At 38.3% G+C, this 23949-nt stretch overlaps 1 protein-coding gene and 2 pseudogenes across 2 annotated transcripts in view; 1 reads left to right on the top strand and 2 right to left on the bottom strand.

Moving 5' to 3' along the window:
* Paaf1 (proteasomal ATPase associated factor 1) overlaps nt 1-19779 on the top strand; it is a 29517-nt gene extending 9738 nt beyond the window's left edge. For both annotated transcript variants that reach the window (XM_026379509.2, XM_026379512.2), the window contains 8 exons: nt 538-636; nt 1810-1960; nt 6070-6264; nt 10673-10764; nt 12215-12330; nt 14377-14459; nt 17715-17797; nt 19365-19779. In XM_026379509.2, coding sequence (XP_026235294.2) covers nt 538-636; nt 1810-1960; nt 6070-6264; nt 10673-10764; nt 12215-12330; nt 14377-14459; nt 17715-17797; nt 19365-19442 — 897 coding nt within the window. In that variant the 3' untranslated portion in view covers nt 19443-19779. The remainder of the gene's footprint in view (nt 1-537; nt 637-1809; nt 1961-6069; nt 6265-10672; nt 10765-12214; nt 12331-14376; nt 14460-17714; nt 17798-19364) is intronic.
* On the bottom strand, nt 16007-16509 carry LOC113175252 (fatty acid-binding protein, heart pseudogene; annotated as a pseudogene).
* Nucleotides 19780-21878: 2099 nt separating the features above from the next.
* LOC144254286 (fatty acid-binding protein, heart pseudogene) lies at nt 21879-22193 on the bottom strand (annotated as a pseudogene).
* Nucleotides 22194-23949: the final 1756 nt, after the last annotated feature.

Raw genomic sequence — 23949 nt, forward strand, 5'->3', positions numbered from 1 at the left:
ACATTATTCTCAATCATCTTTCCTAGTGTTCTTGTAGGAGCTGCATAGTATTACATTGTATGACTTTGTTATAATTTATTTTTCTAGTCTTACATTACCAAACATACAGGTGTTTCCATTTTCTTCATTTGTGTTATGAACATAGGAAGTATATCTCCATTTATACCATGATAGAAGTATCTTTGCTTGAATCCTTCTGGTGTATGTTGGAAGATTCTTTTGTATAAGTGGGTTCCTAAGAATTAGGAGAAATATCCTAAAAAAATAAAATCATGAAAGATGGAAACTTATAGGGAAAACCTTTTAGTTATAGTAGAACACTAGAGATGATTACAGGAAGTAAAGGATATTTATTTCAGCCTTGTGGGGAGGTTGGTGATGAAAACAGCCTTCATATCAAACACACGTCCTTGCTGTTGGGAAACATAGTCTTGAAGAAGATTTGGAAGACTATGAAAAAAGGAGATTTATAACATGTTTCAAGGAAATAAGAGCATTTCATTATTTGTATTATAAGTTGTTTTGTCTTTTGAACAGATAACATGCCTGGACATTTCCAGTGGTGGCGGCCTTGGTGTGTCTTCTAGTTCTGATGGTAGCATGAAGATCTGGCAGGCTTCCAATGGAGAACTCAGAGTAAAGGATTTGGATACACTTTTAGAATCTTATACGTAAAGGGTAGTTTCAGAAACCTTGGATTGGATCATGAAAGGAAGAATGGCCCATTGAAAATATGTAGGACCACTATACTTAAGTTGATCTCTGGTCTCATGTTTGTTAATTGGTACTATCCTCAAGCTTAGTGATTTACCAGACCCGGACAGAATGGGACTGTAGCATTTGAGTCAGACTAGTGAGTGTCTTAGGTGGGTGGGCCCTTGGTTTGAACTGCCTTCAGTGACCAGTTTCTAACGCAGAGTAGCTAGGCTATTAGGATAAGTATGGCTAAGCTTCAACCTATACAAATGATTTTAAGGAGAGATGTGGAAGAGTTCTGAGTGTCCTCAACTCATACTTAGAACTAGAACTAGGGATGGCTGTGAGACCCTAAATTTAGTTCTATAACATCTGTAGCTCAGTCCCAGGAAAGGAAGCCAACCAGCTCTTACAATACTACTTGGTAGACAAATGATCTAAAAAGTCCTCTGGGCAGCCTTTTTATTTTTATTTTTTTTAACTTTATTTTATTTATTTAATTTTATGTGGTGCTGAGGATTGAATCCAGGGCCTTGCACATGTGAGGCGAGCGCTCTACCGCTGAGCCATAACCCCAGCCCCTGGGCAGCCTTTTTAAAAATGTAGTATGAGGGGCTGGCTGGGGTTATAGCTCAGTAGAGCGCTTGTCTCGTACATGTAAGGCACTGGGTTCGATCCTCAGCACCACATAAAAATAAATAAAGATATTGTGTCCATCTTTAAAAAAAAATCTTAAAAAAAAATGTAGTATGAATTCCAGACACACTGGCAATGCCTGTGATCCCAGTTTCTTAGGAGGCTGAGGCAGGAGGATTGAGTTAGCCTAGAAAATTTAATGAGATCTTGTCTCAAAAAAAAAAAAAAATAATAAGTCTAGTATGCGCTGAGGAGCAATATTGCCCAAATTATACTGTGTACATGTACAAATATGAAACAACAAATCCCCTCAATATGTACAACTAATGCACCAATAAAAACATAAAAAAAATCTAGAACAAGGGTATAGCATATATAAATTTCACATAAGGGACCAAAGATATGGGGCAGGGGGAATGAAAGAACATCAAGGGATGGACAAAAGAACTAGCATGGCACTTTCTTTTGTTTTTCCAGAGAGGATTGGAAGGACATGTGTTTGATGTGAATTGTTGCAGGTTTTTCCCATCAGGCCTTGTGGTTCTGAGTGGGGGAATGGATGCTCAGCTGAAGATCTGGTCAGCTGAAGATGCTAGCTGTGTGGTGACCTTCAAAGGGCACAAAGGAGGTATGAAAAGCTTTCTCTAATGATCCCCACAGAGGAATTACAAGAGAGGAACAGAAGCTGTTCACAAATGTACAAATAATTCATCCAACTGGTCATTTGGATGGGCTGCTATTTCCCCAAGGACTAGAGATTTCTTTGATAGTCTTGTTATTGCTATCTAGAACGAACAGTCTTCCACAGATAGTTGTTTTCCACAATCAATAGGGGAAAACAAATCCTCCCAGGAGATTTTATGCTTGTGTGCTGAGAGAGATGAAAAGAGGAAGAATCCACATCTTATTAGTCCTTTGAGGTGACAGTAAAAGCTGGGTGGCAAATGGCTACATCATCAGATAGCAACATTAGAGCTCAATATTGAGTGTCAATATCCATGAATTTAAGTTATTCTTCATATTTTAAAGATAAAAATAGGTTAGCCTATAATATAATATCAGATAATATCAGATTACAGAGATTGTAAGACTCTTATTAAAAATTGAAATTGATTAGTTGGTATGTTGAAAAAGATATAGAATTTAGAGGTGTTTAATCCTTAATTAGAACATTAAGAGGGTAATAAAGTCGGGTGCAGTGGCACACTCCTGTAATCCCAGCGAGCAGCTCAGGAGGCTAAGACAGGATGATCTTGAGTTCAAAGCCAGCCTCAGCAATGGCAAGGCCCTAAGCAGCTCATTATAAGTTTGGATATTTCAAAAAATGTCATAACATTCTCAGTTCCTTCCCTTGAATCCCTCCCTGGGAACATTTAATAACATTTCTGTGCTGGGTATGGTGGCATGCACCTATAATCCTAGTGACTCAGGATGTTGAACCAGGGGGATTGCAAGTTCAAGGCTGGCCTCAGCAATTTGTCAGGGCCCTAAGCAATTTGGTGAGACCCTGTCTTAAAATAAAAAATAATGGGGCTGGGGTTGTGGCTCAGTGGTAGAGCGCTTGCCTGGCTTATGTGAGGCACTGGGTTTAATCCTCAGCACCATATAAAAATAAATAAATAAATAAATAAAATGAAGTTATTGTGTCCATCTACAACCCCCCAAAAATTAAAAAAAAATCTCACTTCTTGAAAAAATAAATAAAAATAATAAGGGCTAGGGGTGTGGCTCATTTTTAAGTATCCCTCATTTTAAGGGTTCACTCCTTCCTATAAATAAATAAATAGGAAGAAAGGGTGGGGATATAGCTTAGTAGTAGAGCACTCCTGGGTTCACTCCCCAGTACCACTTAAAAATTAATAAATAAAAATAGCATTTTCTGTACCACTTATTTGGGAACTAATTATGTATTGTCCTCTACTTATAGTATTTGTACCTGTGTTTTTGCTTTGTGAACCTCACTACATTGTAACTTATAGGCAGACATCAGGTTTTACGTTTTAATATAATTTTTTTAATATTTATTTTTTAGTTGTAGTTGGACACAATATTTATTTTACTTATTTACTTTACTTTTATGTGGTGCTCAGGATCAAACCCAGGGCCTTGCACATACTAGGCAAGTACTCTACCACTGAGCCACAGTGGTAAAACCCAGCCCTGAGTTTTAATATTCTTTGTGATGGTTTGTCAGATTACATGAAGATGATCTAAGAAACACACGTTAACCTTATCAAATAAGTGATTTACTTCTATAACTGTAAGTAAATGGGTACACAGAGATGGAATAGAAACAATATTTGGCATCTTCCTCACATTACTAAAGAACACGATGGTGCACACTGTAATCCTAGCTACTTGTTAGGCTGCGGCAGGAGGATCATAGGTTTAAGGCCAGCCGGGGCCAGCCTGGGCAACAGTGAGCTTACCTCAAAAAAAATTTTTTTTTAAATGGGCTGGAAATAGTAGTTCAGGGGTAGAACATTTTCCTAGCATGTGCAAGGCCCTGTGTTCAATCCCTAGTACTGCTGGGGGAAGGGAGGGAATATATATACACATACGTAATTGTTCTTCCTATTGTGTATTTTAATATGGATAATCAAAGGATTAGCATGTTCTTTACTTATCTGACAATCAGAGGTAAGATTTCTGTATGTATTCAGAATCTTTCAAATACAAAGATAAACTAAAAGTAGTTCAGTGTTTCTAATATATGAGTTTAATAAGTAGCTCTAAAATGTGTTTTAATCAGTTTGGAGTTAAATTGTCCAGGTTGTTTAATTAAAATTGGTTCATTTGGAGGTATATATTTATACTACTGATTTTTCTAATAAGCATTATACTGTATCATTCATAATTTATGAAACATTGAGACCAAATTAAATCTCATTTCATTTGACTAGTTATTGAATTTGTTCACCAGGGTAGTGGATGTACTTACATTTGTAGAATAATTTTAAGAATTCAGGTTGCATTGTCAGCACTTTGACCATTATTATCAAACTCTTAGAAATGGTGTATTTTTTTTTTAAACAAGTGCTCAGTTTTTCTTTTTTTTAATATTTATTTTTTAGTTTTAGGTGGACACAATAATCTTTATTTTATATTTATGTGGTGCTGAGGATCAAACCCAGTGCCTCGTGCGTGCTAGGTGAGCACTCTACCACTGAGCCACAACCCCAGCCCCAGAAATGATGTATGTTGACTCCAAGCAAAAACATGTATTTTCATTGTTCCTTAGAAACATTAAAAACGGCTTAATCTGGGGCTGGGGTAGTGGCTTAGTGGTGGAGTGCTTGCCTGGCATGTGTGAGGGTCCTGGGTTCGATCCTCAGCACCACATAAAAATAAACAAAATGAAGGTATTGTGTCCAACTACAACTAAAAAAATAAAAATTAAAAAAAGCTTAATATAATAGTAAAACTAAATCATTTTAATAGAGTGAACTTGTTAAAAATATACATATAGAAATATGAAATTTGCTCTGTGTCTATAGATATTTTAGTTGTGGTTTTGTGTAATGTTATATGTGAACTTGCTGGGATGCTTACATGTAATTCAGTGAAATCTTTTCTTGAAGGCAAATGTCTGTTTGCCTTGATTTATATTCTGAAGACTTGTATTTACTTGGTTTGATATATAAAGCCTTTTGTAACTGCCAGTAGGTCTTAGCTAGTCTGCTTCTCTTACAAAGGCATTCTTGAAATTGCTACTTTCATACCTTCTTTCTGAAATAATTTCTCAGAGGTTCCCATTCTCTAGGGCTCCTCTTTCCTTTTATTCTTGTCATCTAAGTGTGAAGAAACCCACACTAGGTACCATTATATTGTGAGTGACATTTTATTAGAGGATGGTAATTTTCCATGCTACTTTTATAGGAAGGGAAACTTTTCTGGATGGCACATCTTTGCTGAGTGTTACTTGAGACTTGTACACAGTTAATACTGTTCATAGCTCCTTAGCTACAACTGTAGCTTCCCTGCCTGGGGTATATACATTTCAGAATTGTTTTTTTAAAAAGCTTGTATCACTTTTGTGGAATTCAGTAACATTTTAAAATAGTGGGAACTTTACAATGAAGACAGAAGCAGATCTTTGATTGTTTATTGTGTAGGCCCAGCAATACACACCTGTAATCCCAGTGGATCTGGAAGCTGAGACAGGAAGATTGAGAGTTCAAAGCCAGCCTCAGCAACTTAGCAAGGGCCTGAGCAACTCAGAACGACCTTATCTCTAAATAAAATACAAAACAGGGCTGGGGATATGGCTCAGTGGTTAAGCACTTGCATTCAATTCCCTGTACCAAAAAAAAAAGAGAGAGAGAGACCCCCTTCCTGATGGGGTCTCTAAGATCCTTTTTCCAGCAGGATCTTTTAACATAATGATTTGCAAACTGAACTCCCCAAGATGTCCACTTACATTTTCTTCAAAATAAAAAAAAAAAGGTGGGATGTTGAAGCCAAAATAAAAAACTTAAAAACCACTTCTGTAAAACTACTAAATTTAAGTCCAGAGCTTGGTTTTGTTGTCTGTCTCTCACTACTAATCTTTGAACCATTGGGAAGCAAGGATCTATTTTTGTTTTCTGGCACTTAAAAACACCCAGAATGTGAAACATGAATGTTCATGTTCAATATATGTTCATAAAGGGATGAAGTCATTTATGCAGCATCTTCTCTCTCTTTATAGTTGCTTTACCCCCTTCTCCATCTTAGCTACTTTTTTTCTCTTGCCAGGTATCCTTGATACAGCCATTGTTGATCGAGGGAGGAATGTGGTGTCTGGTTCTCGAGATGGAACAGCACGACTTTGGGATTGTGGACGCTCAGCCTGCTTGGGAGTCATTGCAGACTGTGGTTCATCCATTAACGGAGTAGCAGTGGGTGCTGCTGACAACTCCATAAACCTTGGCTCCCCGGAGCAGACACCTAGTGAGCCGATAATGATACATGAGTTTGTTTTGTTTTCTTAAGCCCCCAGCAGTGTTTGCATTAGTGTCTTTTTTTTTTTCCTCATCCCTTTCTGTTCTGTAGCTGTATTACTATTTTCACTATAAGATTAATATTTATCTGTGTTCCTACTATAATTCTGTTGCTTTGGAATCTACAAAGAAAGTATATGCTATAATCATTGTATTTGAGTAAGTACAATGTTAGTTAGTAGATAAAATTAATCTATAAAATAATGTTTTGACTAAAATAGTTATTCTTTTTTTAAAATAATTTTTAGTTGTATATGGACATAGTACCTTTATTTTACTTATTCATTTTTATGTGGTGCTGAGGATTGAACCCAGTGACTCACAGATGCAAGGCAAGCGCTCTACCACTGAGCCACAACCCCAGCCCCCCAAATTAGTCATTCTTAATGCAAATATAAGTTTTCAGAGGAAAACTATACATAAACAGTTATTTATTAAACAAATAATTGAACATTCCAGACACTAGATTATAATGGAGAGCAAAGAAATAGATAATATATATATAGAGATAAGAAACAAAAAAAAATAAGTGCATGATTGGGCAAAGGGTGTAGCTCAGTGGTAGAGTGCTTGGCTAGCATGCACAAAGCCCTGCTTAGCTAGCATGCACAAGGCCCTGCATTCAATCCCCAGCAGTATGCCAAACAAACAAAACCTTCACAGATGAATTCCTGATGAATAGATTAGAATGGGTAAGGGTAGGAGAACAGGAGCTGTGGCTATGGGTAGATGTAGAGGCAGTTGGCATTATGGCATGGAGGTGAGATTGATTGTTATATAAAAAGATACCCTTGGACTAGAAGGTTGAATTCAGAGTAAGGTTGAATAAATGTTAAGACAGAATAGTATAGTCCCAGGAAGGCAACTTTCATTTTTATTTTCCCATGATAATACTAATAATTGCTCCTCTGTTCCATAGGACCACTTTTCCTGTCATCATCTTAGCACCTCACATTTTAAAAAGACATTTTTAGAGTAGTTTTAGATTCACAACACAATTTAATAGATAGTATAGAGTTGTCATATACCCTCTGCCCCACCTCCTCACCCCCAGATTGCCTCCCTTGCTGTCAATATCCTACACAAAAGTAGTACATTTGTTTCAATGCATAAAACTACATTGGCACATCATTATCACCTAAGATCTGTCTATAATTTACATTAGGGTTCACTCCTGGTGTACTTTCTGTGGGTTTTGACAAATGTATGATCACATGTATCTCTTTTAGTTAGCTTTTACATTGCCATGACCAGAATACCTAAGAAGAACAACTTAGAGGGGGAAAAGTTTATTTGAAGCTCACAGTTTCAGAGGTTACAATCCATAGATGGATGACTCCATTGTTCTGGACCAAAGGGTGGGCAGCACAATAAGGGAGAAGGGCCAGAAGGAAGACACGCCCTTCCAGGGCATAACCTCAGTGACCCAACCTCCTCCACCCACACCCCACTTACCTTCAGTTACCACCCAGTCAGGCCATTTAAACTAGGATGGACTGATTCTATTAAAGTTCTAATAATTTAATCATTTTACCTCTGAATATTCCTGCAGAAATACAGGAGCTTTGGGGGGCCATCTCATATCCACTCCATAGTACTATCATTATAATATCATACAGAATAGTTTTAGTGTCCTAAAAATCCTCCATGGTCCATCTATTCATCATTTCCTCCCCTGACCCCTTATACCCACAGATCTTTTTACTGTTTGTGTAATTTTGCCTTTTTCAGAATGTCATAGTTGGAATCATTTAGATTTAGCCTTTTCAGATTGGTTTCTTCTACTTAATAATATACACTTAAAATTCCTCTATGTCTTTTCATGGCTTGATAGCTTATTTATCTCTTTCTTTTTTTTTGGTACTCGGGATCAAACTCAGGGATACTTTATTATGAGCTACATCCCCAGACATTCTCTTATTTTTTATTTTGAGTCAGGGTCTCTCTTAAGCTGCCAAGACTGAGCTCAGACTTGTAATCCTCCTGCCTCCTCCTGAGTAGCTGGGATTAAAGGCATGTGCCACTGTGCCTGGCTCCATTCATTTCTCTATAGTATTCAATAATATTCTGTTGTCTGGATATAATACAGTTTATCTACTCACCTACCAAAGGACATCTTGGTTGCTTCCAAGTGTTGGCAATTATGATTAAAGTTGATAAAAGCATCCATATATAGGTTTTCAATTCATTTGGATTAATTTTGCCCCTTGCTTTTAGACACACTGTAGGTGCTCCCCCACCTCTCTAAAACATTCCATATAGATGCACTATGGTAAAACTATTACTGACCATTAGGTGTTCCCTGACCCCTCTTTGGAGATTAATGGATTAATAGGGAGTATTTATTTTCAATGCGCATTACATGTACAATTAATGGTTAATGAAATAATTTCCCACAGTATTTTTAATTTGTTAAATATTAATATAATACACATACTTGAAACCTAGGAATTTTTTGGGGGGTGGGGTACCAGAGATTGAACTCAGGGGCATTTGACCCCTGAACTACATCCCCAACCCTATTTTATATTTTATTTAGAGACAGGGTCTCACTGAGTTGCTTAGCACCTAGCTTTTGCTGAGGCTGGCTTTGAACTCACTATCATCTTGCCTCAGCCTCCTGAGGTGCTGGGATTGCAGGTGTGCTGGGATTACTGTGTGCCATCAAGCCTGGCCTCAAACCTAGGATTTCATAGACATATGATTATTTAAAACAGGGTTGTTTTCAAAGATTAGTTGATGATTAAAGTAATTTAAATGAATATATTCTTGTTTTCTTTCCTTCTTCATTACCTATTTACTCTTGAGTCCATTCTAGGATGGTTTATGCCCCAACTACTTGACTGAAATGACTCTTGTCAAGGTCATCAGTGACCTCCATATTGCCTAATCCAGTCTGACTTCTCTGTGCTTGTCTTTCTGAATTCAGCAGTATTAAATATAGTTAAACCTCTTTCTTCTAAGCACTTCTTTCTTTGCTTTATGATACCACTCTTAAGTTTTCTTTCCTATCTCATTGACTGCTTCTTCTTAATCTCCTTTTTAGTCTCCTCTCTTCTACTTTTAAACATCATCAGGCCTCACTCTTAAGTACTAGGTGCTCAGCTCTGAGTACAATATCACCCTAGGCAAGCTCATCAATTCCATAACTTTCAGACCCCTGCAGTCCTCCCCTGCCTCATGTCACACCAGTCTTTGTGAAACCTAATGTGTTCTCATCACCCACCTTCTCCTTGTTTTTCCAGCATAGTGAACTACCTCAGCTTCCTAGCCTTAGCTGCCTTCTTCCTTAGCCTGGAATATACTTCCCAAAGCTCTTCATATGACTGGTTTCTGGCTACCATACAGGTCCAATTAAAAGTGACCTCCATAGAACCTTTGTAAAGTTGAACTTTAAACTTAAAGTCACCTTCCCCTACCCAACCTCCCATCATCTAGTTATGTTTGGTAACATTTTCCTGTTTTGGTTCCTTTGTAGAATTTACCATTCTGAAAGTATCTTATTTTATTTTATTTTTTTTAGTTATTGATGGGCCTTTATTTTATTTCTTTATTTATATGTGGTGCTGAGAATCAAACCCAGTGCCTCACACTTGCAAGGCACGTGCTCTACCACTGAGCCACAATCCTAGCCCCAAATATCTTATTTTTTTTCCTCGTATGGGTTCATTCCATTGGAATCCTCAAACGGAAGGACCTTGTTTTTCTGTTCATCACCACTGCCTAGTAGACCCTCAGTGAATATTTGTTGAGTGAATGGATATATTTCATTTCCTTCAGACTAAGATCTTAGAAGGCAGAAGACTATTTTGTTCTATATTATATCTCTACTCTTGGTGTGGTGTTTTAGTACATTACAAACAACTTAAGCTTTTTAAAGTTGGGTTTGTCCAGGTATCTTTTATATACAGTAAAAACCACTCTTTAATACACAGCTTTTTAATTTAAATTTTATAATTTTTTTCTTTTTTGGTACTAGGGATTGAACCCAAGGGTGCTTTAACACTGAACCACATCCCCAGCCCTTTTTATTTTTTATTTTGAGACAAGGTCTTGCTAAGTTGCTTACTTAGGGCCTTGCTGAAGCTGGCTTTGAATTTGCGATCCTCCTGCCTCAGCTTCCTGAGCCGCTAGGATTATATGCATGCACTACCATGCCTGGCTAGTTTTATAAATTTTGACAGGGGATGTACCATTGTATAAAAAATACAACAGTGAGAAATAGAACATGACTTTTTAAAGAATTAATGAATCCCTGACAAAGTACATTCTGCTGGTAACTGGCCATCGTGTCTATTGTGTGGGCACTGCCAGCTCATCTGCCTGGTTGCCATTAACATGGCTCCTCTTTCATGCAGGTGAACGAGAGGTTGGAACAGAGGCAAAAATGCTACTATTGGCCCGGGAAGATAAGAAGCTGCAGTGCTTGGGACTACAGAGCAGGCAGCCGGCAAGTTGTTCCCATGTTTTCCTATAAGACCTCTGAACTCTGAGTTCACTCTGACTCTTGACAAGCTGTTTTAGAGATATTTTCTATTCATTCCTTATGGTCACATTTTGAGGAGGCTGCATGTGTGAGCGATTAAGAGCATGGGACTTGGAATAGGGCCAACATTTAAATCCTAGATATTCCATTTAATGGTGTATGACACTAGACAGTTTCTGTAACTTCTGAGCCTGTTTCCTTATCACAAAACTGGGCATAATAGGATTTACCTCATAGGGTTATGTGATCAGGATGAAATGCTTTATGCTTTATGACCTTGTTATAGTTACTTTTCCTCTCTGAGCCTTACCATGTTGTATGTAAAATGATGAGGTTGGATAGATCCTATTTATGGGTCCTTCTGTTTTTAAGATAACATAAAGAAATTCTTATTAAAGGGCTCATACATTCAGGATTCTTGATCAACTAATGATCAGAAAATATTTGAAAGAATTAGGTGATTTTTCTTCTTTCATCCTGTGAGGTTTTGTTGGGCAAATTGTACTCTTCGCTAAACCCAGTCTTCCCTAAGATTAGATAGATTTTTAAAATTTCCTTCTAGTTCCTGTCATCATCATTCAGAACAATTTGACTGATTTGATTTGGCCAAAATCTTTGTATTTTCATTCCTATTGTTACTCCATTCTGCTAGTGATGTTTTCATTTTCAAAGTTTGTCCCAAGAGCATCACCATTTTTGTTACCTTTTATTTCTAGAGGAACATCAGTGTTTTTTTGTTTATTTTTGGGATAAGTAAAAAATATAATTTTTTTAGATGCATGAGAAGAATTGTGATTCATTAAGTTGTCACTTTATTTAAGTTTCTTTCTTCTTCTTCTTCTTCTTTTTTTTTTTTTTTTTTTTGGTGCTGGGGATTGAACCCCAGGAGTTTGCACATGCTAGGCAAGCACTCTTAAGAAAGGGTCTCAATAAGTTACTCAGGCTGGCCTTGAACCTGGGACTGTCCTGCCTCAGCCTCCTGAACAGCTAATTAAGCTTGTTTTTTTTTTTCTACAAAGTACCCCTTCAAAAGGTTGCTGGAAGTGATATGAAGCAAAAATTTAAATGTGGGAATTATAAATGTTTCTCAAATAGAGAGTTGTAATGGAAAGGGGTGGAAATTTTTGTAGTGAAAGTAAGTCAGAGTGTTGGTTAATAGTTTGAGAACTGTTATTTCAAAGTATGGTGTTATATATACTACTCAAGTCCTCAGCCAACCTCAGGTTCTGAAACCCTGGGACAGCTTCTTTCTTCAGCTACTGGTGAATGCTTTGTTTCCCATTCAAGTCTACTTAAAGAGGGAAGAAAGAAGATATCTCTAAAAAATAAGAAATTTCCCCCCTTTTTGGTGTCTGTTTATTCCTAGAAACAAATTAATCTTCAAACAACATTTGTGTCTCCTGTATATTTCCAGGTGTTCCTCTTTATTGGCTCAGATGCCTTCAACTGCTGTACTTTTCTCTCTGGCTTCTTGCTATTGGCTGGGACACAAGATGGAAACATTTATCAGCTAGACGTGAGAAGTCCAACGTGAGTCATCCTTCCCTTTATGATGTAGATCTTCTACAGAGTGGAATTTTTTATTGGCTTTAACATTGGTTTATCCTAACATATAATGACTGTTGAATTAAGAGTATAGTTTTTGGGCTGGGGATGTGGCTCAGCGGTAGCGCGCTCGCCTGGCATGCGTGCGGCCCGGGTTCGATCCTCAGCACCACATACAAACAATGATGTTATGTCCGCCGATAACTAAAAAAAAAAAAAGAAGTATTAAAATATTCTCTCTCTCTCTCTCTCTCTCTCTCTCTCTCTCCCCCTCTCCCCCTCTCTCTTTAAAAAAAAAAAAAAAAGAGTATAGTTTTCCAGCTGGGCTTGGTGGTGCATGCCTGTAATTCCAGCAGCTCTGGAGGCTGAGGCAGGAGGATCATGAGTTCAGAGCCAGCCTCAGCAAAAGGGAGCTGCTAAGCAACTCAGTGAGACTCTGTCTCTAAATAAAATATAAACTAGGGCTGGGGAGGTAGCTCAGTGGTTGAATGCCCCTGAGTTCAATCCCCAATACCAAAGAAAAAAAAAGTTTATTTTTCCATCATTAAAGTTCTTCTGGTGTGAATTATCTGATTGTTTTTATTATTCCTGGAATCAAAGTAAAAGATTAATTCGATTCCTACTGTCATGATTATCCAACTGTAATATTTGCTTTGAAAATTAAGCTTAAATAAGAACTAACATTTCATTTAAAATGATTTTCTATGGAGGAACTTTGGTAGGTCAAAGGGGAAGGAGGAAGGGAAAGGGAGGAGGCATGGGGGTAAGAAAGATGGTGGAATGAGATGGACATCATTACCCTACATGTATGAAGACATGAATGGTGTGACTGTACTTTGTGTACAACCAGAGAAATGAAAAACTGTGCTCCATATGTGTACTATGAATTGAAATGCATTCTGCTGTCATGTATAAAAAATTAGAAGAAATAAACTAATTAATTAAAAAAATGATTTTCTAGAACTTTTTTTTTTGACACCAGGGATTGAACTCAGCGGCACTGAGCCACATCCCTATCCCTTTTTTATATTTTATTTGAAGACAAGGTCTCACTGAATTGCTTAGGGCCCTGCTAAGTTGCTGAGGCTGGCTTTGAATTTGCGATCCTCCTGCCTCAGCCTCCAGAGCCACTGCAATTATAGGTGTGTGCTACTGCCTTAGAACCTTTAACTTTAAGGAACTCAATAATTTTCTCTAAGCAGTTAGACCCGGACTGGCCTAAGATTGAATGCTAATTTTTAATTCAAGTAAAGCTGGTTCTGTGTTTTGTTTAGTTTTATCATGACCTAAGACCAGCCTTATCCTGGGCTTAAAGATATCTAAAGAGAATCATGTAAGCTCTCTGTTGCAGGACCTAACAATCTATTATTCTGGCCCTTCTTTCTTTTGTTTCCTTCTTTTGTTCAACTAATATTTATTGAATGGCTTCTGTAGCCACCATTTTTATCTTTCATTTCAGTGTCCTGACAATTTTAATATTTTACAAATAGTTCTAATTCTATCTTTAAATAAAAAGATTAACACATTGTTAACATTGTTATTTTCAATCCATATCAGTTCTCTCTTAAAAACTTGACATGTTGCCCAGCATGATGGCTCACACCTATAATCTCAGCAATTTGGAAGTTAGAGGCAGAAGGATTGCAAGTTGGAGGCCAGCCTCAGCAACTTAGCAAGGCCCTAAGCAACTTAGCAAGGACCTATCTCAAAAAAGAAAAGAAAACAAAAAGCTGGGGATGTAGCTCAGTGGTAGAGCATCCGTGAGTTCAATCACTAGTACCAATAAAAATAAAACCTGAGATGTTGTTGGTGACTTATTTCATGTTTAGAGACACATTTAGATTTACTTCAAGGTGAATTTGAGTTACTTCAATCTTCCAGTTAAGGATCTTGCCAGGAAAGAGATCATATAAAGAGATCATTTGTCCTGTTTCCTTTTATGTGGTTAGTACTATATGTTGAATATAGTCAAGCAGTGCTTTCAAAGAAAAAGAGTGAAAGTAAAATTTCTCCTTTTACTTTAAATTCTAGGGTTCCGATACAAGTCATCCACAGATCAGGAGCACCAGTTCTATCCCTACTGAGTTTCAGAGATGGATTCATTGCTAGCCAAGGTAGGTCCAGTAGCCAATGAAGAGAGCTTGTTTCATCTTGTTCAATTAATTAAACATAGTTGTAAGTGGCTCATCTATGTCCGAGTTGGGGCATGGTCCTCCATGATTCTTTGGCATATTGTGCTTATGACATAGTTTTTATCACTCTGCTTTGTAATTGTCTGTGTTTCCCCCTAGTCCAGGCTTCTTGCAATAGTAACAGTGCCTTATTCATCATTTTATTATCCCCATCAGTTAGTTTAATGCTCACTAAATAGTGGGAACTCAGTAAACATTGGTAAAGCAAATGTGTGGTCCTAAGTTGCAAAACACTGAGGATTCAGTTATCAATCAATTATGTTCTCTTCCCTAAAGGAATTCACAGTTAGTGTGGCAGACACGTGAATCTGTGATTGTGAACTCAATAGTAGATGTCATTTTTCCTTGCTGAATGGTGTAATAATGGTGAGAAGATGATGAGATCATGGTTAGTTTCCCACTATAGCTTAAAGTGAGATTTTTGAGACAAAAGGAATGTGGACTTCAAACCAGGGTCATATTATGGCACATGAGCAGCTTATCTTGTCTCAGAGGCATCTCTGAAGCAAGAGCTTAATATCCCTGACAACCTGCAGATTGGCCACCCAGGAGGGCCTTGATAATTCTTCCCTCCCTGCCTTACCCTTAGGCCATTTTTTCATTGAATATGAACATATATGTTGCAGGCAGTGGGTGGGTTAGAGGAGGGGTAGCAGGTGGAGAAGAGCTAACTCCTGGATTTTCTACTTTTGTAGCTGTTTTCTGCTGGGAAGAAAGCAAAGCATGACTTCTGTCACTAACAGCTGAAGGCAAAGAGAGTAAAAGTATAACTATCTGTTTTCAGAGGATAAAACTAAAACCAATGGGAGAAAGTTATCAGACGTCACATCTCAGTTATAATAAGGAAACACTTTATGTTCCTTGAGAAGGAAGCTGCCATTGAGCACCCTGGCAGCATAGCTGGTGGCTACTCTGCAGGGGAATTCTGTACTTGTTTAGAAGTTGGGCATATTATAATCTTTGAGCTCTTTGGAATCTTTAGTGATTAGTGAGGAGACCTCTCTCTCTCTCTCTCTTTTTTTTTCCTGGTACTAGGAATTGAACCTGAGGGTACTCTACCACTGAGCTATATTCCTAGCCCCTTTTCTAATTTTGTTTTGAGACAGGGTCTTATTAAGTTGCTGAGGCTGATTTTGAACTTGCAGTCTTCCTTCTTCAGCCGCCTGAATAGGTGTGATTATAGGCATGTGCCACCACACCCAGTTCCTGTACAAAGATATTCTTTTTTTTTTTTCCACCAGAGGCAACTACACGGCCTCTGCTCTGCTTTATTGACTTCAGAGAATATTTGGATACAGTTTTTAAAAAAAAGAAAAGAAACACACACACATACACAATGGAAACTGGGGATCCAGGCTGGTGTCACCTGACCCCAGAAGAATTCCCCAAAGTAGGTTTATACAAAATGCCAGAGGAAAAAAAATGAGGTAATGTGGTGCTGAGTCCAGGGGTGGCCAGTTGGCAGAGGAATAGTCAGTGACACTGCTGGTGGGTCATGCCTCTTTCTCATAAGTGCAAGTGCACACGACACTGCCATGGGTGAGTGTCAAGATGAGTTTCCCATCATTTAGCTCCCGCACAAGTGTAGTCTCTTGCCCATCCCACTTCTGCACGTGGACAAGTTTTCCTCCATCCAGCGTCACAGTGGACTTGACCTTCCTGTCATCTGCTGTAGTCTCATCAAACTCCACCCCCAGTTAAAAACCGATCTCCATGTTCTTGAAGGTGCTCTGTGTTTTTAAGATGATGGTGTCCCCATTCTTTTCAATGATTGTAGTGGGCTTGGTCATGCTGGCCACTTGCCTGGTAGCAAAGCCCACACCAAGTGACTTCATGTAATCATCGAAATTCTTGCTATCCACTAGTTTCCAGGTGCCCACGAAGGCGTCCACCATGGTGAGGCTGGGCTAGGCTGAGAAGCAAGCTGCGAGAGATGGAAGGCTTGTGGAGTCCGGGACCAAAGATATTCCTTTATGCATGCTTTTAACCATGTAAAATAAATTTTTTATTAAGATTAGAAGAATGGTCAAAATTTTAATATTAATTATCTTTGGTAGATTATGGGTGATTTATTTCCCATGTTTTATTTATTTTTAATATTCTCTTCATTGAGCATGTACCACTTTTATATTAAATAAAGCAGCAAAGATCATCTTTTTAAGTAGTTTACAGATTATCTCAAGTTTCAAGAAAATTAAATTTAAAATTAGATATAGTGGGGAAAAAAAAAAGATTAGATGTACTTAATTTTTCCCTCTGTGGGACTGGGGATTAGACTCAGGGCTTTATACCTGATAGGTAAACACTTTATACTGATCTCCATCCCAATTAAGATTAGATATACTTTTATTTTCCTCCTGTCCTAGGGTATGTAGCCAAATTCCCAATTTTTTTTTTTTTTTGGTACCAATGATTGAACCCAGGGGTGCTTAACCACTGAGCCATATCCCCAGCTCTTTTTAATATTTTATTTAGAGACAGGGTCTCATTAAGTTGCTTAGAGCCTCGCTAAGTTGCTGAGGCTGACTTTGAACTTTCGATCCTCTTGCCTCAGTCTCTCAGCCTGCTGGGTTTATAGGCGTGCACCACTGTGCCCAGCCCAAATTTATAATTTCGGGAATAATTTGGGGATATAAAAATTTTTCTTAAAGGAAACTTTTGTATAGACAGTTCTTATTAAAAATCATTGTTGGACTGGGGATGTGGCTCAAGCAGTAGCTCACTCGCCTGGCATGCGTGCAGCCCGGGTTGAATCCTCAACACCACATACAAACAAAGATGTTGTGTCCACTGAAAACTAAAAAAAAAATAAATATTAAGAATTCAAAAAAAATTGTTGTTAAGGATAAGTTTGTAAATAAATGTATAAGCCTACAGTTGCTTGCTCTGTGCATTTGGCAGGTTCTAAAAGTCAAATATGGTCCTTCTTCCACTGACTCTACAATTGACCTTCAAATCCTCCCCAGCCAAGCATTCTAGGCAGCCACTGTAGATCATTGTAGTTAGCCCACATAGTAAGACTTACTTGCTTTTTGCATCTTAGGACCATCTTTTTCAGGCTACTAATCTATATAATAGTCTATTATATATTTGTATAAAAAAGTCAAAATATGGAGTATATTAGTTTATGGTATGCAGCATCTCTTTAGTTGTCTAAATTACCTTTCTGCCTTTTAGGTGACGGAAGCTGTTTCATTATTCAGCAAGACCTAGACTATGTCATTGAACTCACTGAAGCTGACTGTGACCCCGTGTACAAGGTATACAGGCATAAAAGGACACCAGGTCTGAGTGATTCTCTCCTGGGATCTAGGGCTTTGAAAGGACTAAATCAGGCTATCTGTGGTCATTAGGGTGCTAAAATACTGCTTATTATGGAAGTTATTATAAAATACAACTTATTGTATAAGCAGTGTGGTGGGCAGAAAGAATTCCAGGTATTGAGTCAAAACCGGCTGACTTCATCACTTACTGACTGTAGAAACTTGAAAAATTACTTTCTATCTGTAAATGAGGATAGTAATGAGATAATGCATGTGAAAGTTTTTTTTTTTTTTTTTTTTTTGAGTACCAAACCCAGGGGTGCTCTACTAATGAACTACATCCCCAGCCCTTTTTAAATTTTATTTTGAGACAGAATCTCAGTTGCTGAGGCTGGACTTGAAATTGCTATCCTCCTGCCTCAGTTTCCCAAGTAGCTGGGATTACAGGTGTGTACACCACACCTAACTATAAATATATTCTTTAAGTTTTAGCAATAATTTTATTTAAAGGTAAAGACTGATTATCTCATTTGATTAGAGTGGAAAGAGAAAAATGAAAGATGAAGTCATATTTATTGACCAGACAATTATATTGGATGTTTTTATAAATATTATCTCATCTAATCTTTATTACTTTTCCTTGAGATATGGGTATTATTATTCCGATTTTTTCTTGTTTTCAAAAAGTTGTACAATTAATACATACCTATAAAAAGTTATAACAGACTGAAAAGTTGGCTCTAAAACTTATATAGTTCCAGTCTTTGTAGCAATAACTAACACTTATAGTTTTGCATATATCTTTTAAGACTATTATATATTTGTATCCATGTATTTATGCCCTTATATAAATATAGTTTTAATCTTTAGTTTGCATATATAACTGGGATTATTCCATAGATGTTTCCCTATGACTTATTTATTTTTTACTTAACATCTTGGAGCTTTTCCCAGGTAAATGCATATAGGTCCATTTTACTTTTTAAAATTCCTAAAAGTGATCTATATTGTGAACTGGCATAACATTTCCATTTTACAAAAGAGGAAACTGGGGCCAAGGATTTCTCAAAATGATTGAGAAAATTGCCCTAAGTCATGCAGTTATATGGTAGCAGGCCCTAGATTAAGTTAATTTCAGAATGCATGCTATTTCCCTGATGTTAGTATTTCTTCCCTTTCTTTGAGAAGTTAATGAACTCCTCCTCAGAAAAAAGGCACATATTTGGAACTTTTTCACATATAATCTTATGAGGTTCAAGGATACCCAAGCCAATCTGTGGACCATCTGTTCCCCAGATGCAGACCCTCTGCATGAAATCATACACAACACTAAGAGGTTTGCATTTCACTTAGACTGATTAGTGTCTCTGTTCTGTAGTCTTAGTGTTCCCTGACCTTGGACAAAGATTTTGTAAATTTGTATTATGGATGTAATCTTCTCTTGCCTTCAGAGTTACTAAAGTTTCTCAGACTCCTTTGGATTAATATGGGCTAATAACAAACTTCCACCATTTTGAAATAAAAATTCTAGACTTCCTTTGAGCTGTGAATTCTTATGTTCCAGGTAGCCACGTGGGAGAAGCAGATCTATACGTGCTGTCGAGATGGTCTTGTGCGACGCTATCAGCTTTCTGACCTCTGACCCCTTTCCCAGTTAGTGAAAAGGGTTGACCCTGATCAACAAAGAACAGAAACATTACCCATATTTCCCAAGGTCTTTGGCTCCTTAATGTCTTGGGCACCGCTTGGAAGTCACAGCAAGTTAACTGTACTGGCCCATGTGGAACAATCATCCCAAGACCTACTTGAACTGAGTGAGAAGCTCACTTGTGCTCACTGCCTTTGCCCCAGCTTTTCTTTGTGTAAATTTAGCCCACAACACAGGGCAAAGATCTGGATGCTTATATTTTATTCTCTCACCAGTTGTGTTAATTGTTTACAAGGCACAGAGAACTAAAGCCTGTTTGCTGGAAGAAATAAAGAAAATATGTTTGAAAGAGTCTTGAGTTTGGAAAACTTTGTTAAATTCTCTTACTCGATCCAAAAGGGAAGATGATAGAACTCCTTCCTCTGCAGTCCCTGTTGACCTGGCCCTAGAGAAGGATATTTGGCATTAGCAGTAAATATCCTGAGAGAAATTCTTAGGCAGGGTATCAGCTCTCCCTGTTTTCCCAGAACTGAGGGGTTTGGGCAGCATGGGAATTTTGGTGCTCAAACTGGCACAGTCCCAGGCAAACTAGCATAGTTGCTCAGCCTCTATATAGGTGAGGGAGTTGAATCTTGATCATGGTGAAGGCAGTCGTTGTGAATCTGTGGTCCCTGAAATAGTGGCATCAATATCACCTAGGATCTTACTAGAAAGAGAAAAGTTTAGGTCCCACCCCAGACCTGAGTCAGAAATTCTGTGAGTTTAGCCAGCAGTCTATATTGTAACAGACCTCCTAGGTGATTCTGCTGCAAGCTGAAGTCTGAACCATCGACCTAGAGGAAGACATCCTGAGGGCACTTTAGTTATAGCAGGAACCAGGGCTCATAGGATGGGAGATGTGACCAGAAAGGCTGGCAGGACCAAATAGTGAAGAAGCTTGATTGAATGTCAGGTCAGGAGCTTGGACTTGGTCAGCGATAGCAAACTATTGAAGAGTTTTTAGAGAATGGCATGGTCTCCTCTTTTCCTAAACATAAAACACTTATTTTCCCCAAACATAAAAATCGAATTGTAATGTGTGTGCCATGGTTTATTTTCACTTAGTATTTCCAAGATCTTTCCATCTCAGCACATTTAGACCTTCCTCATTGTTTTTAGCAATGTTGAGCATAAAGATACCCTATTATTTACAGTTTAGAGATGATTTTAGAAAGGATTCTTGGAGGATACAACACTTGAGCTGGGCTATGCAGGCTAAGATTTTGGTTTATTTAAGGGAAGAAAGTTATTTCTGGCTAGGGTAATAACATGGTTAACAGAGTTCTTAAATATATATTTTCATCTGGGTGTGGTGGTGTGCCCCGGTGATCCCAGCAACTTGAAAGGCACAAGATAGGAGGATCACAAGTTCAAAGTCAGCCTCAGTGACTGAGCAAGGCCCTAAGCAATTTAGTGAGACCCTGTCTCAAAATAAAAAAAGGGCTGGGGATGTAACTCAATGGTAATGCACCCCTGGGTTAAATCCTGGTACCCGCCCCCCCGCAAGAAAAATACATTCTTAAAACTACACTGTGACTTTCAGAGATTGAACACTGTGAGACTCAGAGAGATGAAGTAATTTGCCAAGTATCTGATTTGCCAAGTGTCTGAGAGCAGGAACTTTATCTTTTTTTTTTCTTCTGTTATCAGGAATTAAATCCAGGAGTGCTTCACCACTGAGCAACATCCCCCATCCTTTTAATTTTTTAATTTTAAGACAGGGTTTCACTAAGTTGCTCAAGCTGGGCTCTGATTTGTGATCCTCCTGCCTCAGCCTCTCAAGTTGCTAGGACTACAGGTGTGCACTACCTTGCCAGGCTAACTTTTTCACTTATATTTTAACTTTAAATTGAATTTTTTCTAAAACACTTTTGATTATACCTAAACCAAAGTGTCAAAATACTGCATTTTGTTGAATATCTAACAAGTACCAGCTCTGTTCTAAATATTATATTTATATATCTAAACATCCTCATAATAATTTTTTTTTGGTAGTACTGGGGATTGTACCCAAGAGGGTTCTGCATCTGAGTTACATCCTACTCTTTCTTAAATTTTATTTTGAGACAGGGTCTCACTAAGTTTCCCAGGCTGGTTTCAAACTTAAAATCCTTCTATTTGAACTTATGAGTAGCTGGGATGGCAGGTGTGCACCTGAGACTCGCTGTCCTTACTCATAGAAATCCAACTGGATTCCTGTTTTATTCAGATATGGAAACTGAGACTCAAGAAATTAAATATCACAGCTTTGATTTGGACCTTGGTCAGTCTCCAAAATCTGTTTTTATATCCTTTCCATAATCATCTCTAAACTGTTTACGTAGTCGTGTGCAGGTGCCAAGAGAGATGACTGAAGTAATTTTTCTTTTTCTGTGTGAGTTTTTTATCACTTTAGCTCTCACAAAAGTGTAGTCCCTTCTTGTCCCACTTATGCACATGGACAAGTTTTCCTCCATCCAGCGTCAAAGTGGACTTGACCTTCCTGTCATTGGCTTTAGTCTCATCAAACTCCACTCCTAGCTGAATGCTGATCTCCGAGTTCTTAAAAGTGCTCTGTGTTTTTATGATGTTGGTGTCTCCATTCTTTTTGATGATTGTGGTAGGCTTGGTCATGCTGGCCACTTGCCTGGTAGCAAGTGACTTTGTGTAGTCATCAAAATTCTTTCTGTGCACTAGTTTCCAGGTGCTCATAAAAGCATCTACCATGGTGAGGCTGGGCTAGGCTGAGAAGGAAGTTTCAAGAGATGGAAGGCGTGCAGAGACTCTGGAACCAGTCAGCAAGCTCATTTTAAGGAGTGATTTTTGGTAGAACCAGGTAGATCAGAGGGGACAGATTCCAGAGTTTTGTGAATCCTAGAAGGCCAAGGGGGAACTTTCAGAAGTTCAAGAAAACAGGGTAACCTGAGCACCATGGCACATGCCTATAATCCTAGTGATTCAGGAGGCTGAGGCTGGAGAATCTCAAGTTTGAGGCCAGCCTCAGCAACATGTGACACCCTCAGCAACTTAGGTTGTATTTCAAAATAAAAAAGGACTGGGGATGTCACTCAGTGGTAAAGTATCCCTGCGTTCAATCTCTAGTGAAAGAAACAGGATGAAGAGAGAGATGGGTGAGTTCTCACAGCAAGTGACCATCTCTGAGTTCCCACTCCAGGGTTTACTCCTCTGCATTGCTGTTACATTCATAAGCCGGTTTTCATAGGCCTAAAAAATTGATGTCCTGGTTGTGAGAGATGTTGTGACCCTTGACAGCTGCTCTGAAATCCAGACCCAAACAGAAGGATCAGAGGCCAGCTCCCAGGCGCTCCAGAGCCTTGGGCACTGTGAGTTGAAGGAGCTCCAGTTGTCAACAAAGTATTTTTTTCCTTTAGGATTGAGGAGTAAGTTCTGGATCAAGAACAATGTAGCTCCTGACCATCTGTGGCAGCACAGGCCTGGTGAAATCCTGTGGTGGATCTTGTTTCTTAGCTTTCAGGTGCCCCCTTGTGACTTCTAGTGAGAAGTACCTCTTTTTCTCAGGCTTGAAAACCTCAGTGGCCTCTGCTATGGAGTATACCATCTGGGCCAGACACAGCCCTCACAATACGTAAAGATTTCTTTTTTGGAACAAGTCTCTTTGTACATATATTTTATATTCATTTATTTTACTTATTTTGAAATAATTTCAACCTTACCGAAAATTTGCAAGAACAGCACAAAGGATTTTAGTATACCCCTGCCCAGATCTCCCAGTTGTTAAACTTTTTATTTTCTTATATTTGCTTTATCCTTCTTTCTATGAGTGCTGTATATATTGTTTCTGATTCATTGGAGAATACATAAGTGTCATGTCCTGTTATCCTTAAATACTTCAGGATGTATTTACTAAAACAAAGGACACCCATTCATCACCATAGTGTAGCTGTAGAAGAGGGAAATCAACACTGACCCTGTACTGTCAGGGTCTCAATAAAGTTTTTCCTGGTGCTCCAGTGATGTCCTTTATGATCACCCTTTCCTCTGTGGTCTGGGATCTAATCCAGCATCACATGTCACATCTATTTGCTTCCTATCAGAAGCAGTGTCTTGGTTTTTCCTTTTCTTTCAGGCCTCTCTTGTTTTAGGATTATAGGCTGATGTGGGGAAGAAACCCTAATTTGGGTTTGTCTTATGTTTCCTCATGATTAAATTTAGGTTAAACATTTTTTTTAAATATTTATTTATTTTTTTTTAGTTTCTGGCGGACACAACATCTTTGTTGGTATGTGGTGCTGAGGATTGAACCCAGGCCGCACACATGCCAGGTGAGCGTGCTACCGCTTGAGCCATATCCCCAGCCCTAGGTTAAACATTTTGACAAGAACACCACAGAGGTGATTCTGTGTCCTAAGCGCATCATATTGGGGGCTATATGATGTCCACTTCTTCTGTAACTGATGATGCTTATTTTTTATTCTTTTTAATACATGACAGTAGAGTATAT

The sequence above is a fragment of the Urocitellus parryii genome, chromosome 4 (genome assembly GCF_045843805.1).
Source record: "Urocitellus parryii isolate mUroPar1 chromosome 4, mUroPar1.hap1, whole genome shotgun sequence".
Lineage (NCBI taxonomy): Eukaryota > Metazoa > Chordata > Mammalia > Rodentia > Sciuridae > Urocitellus > Urocitellus parryii.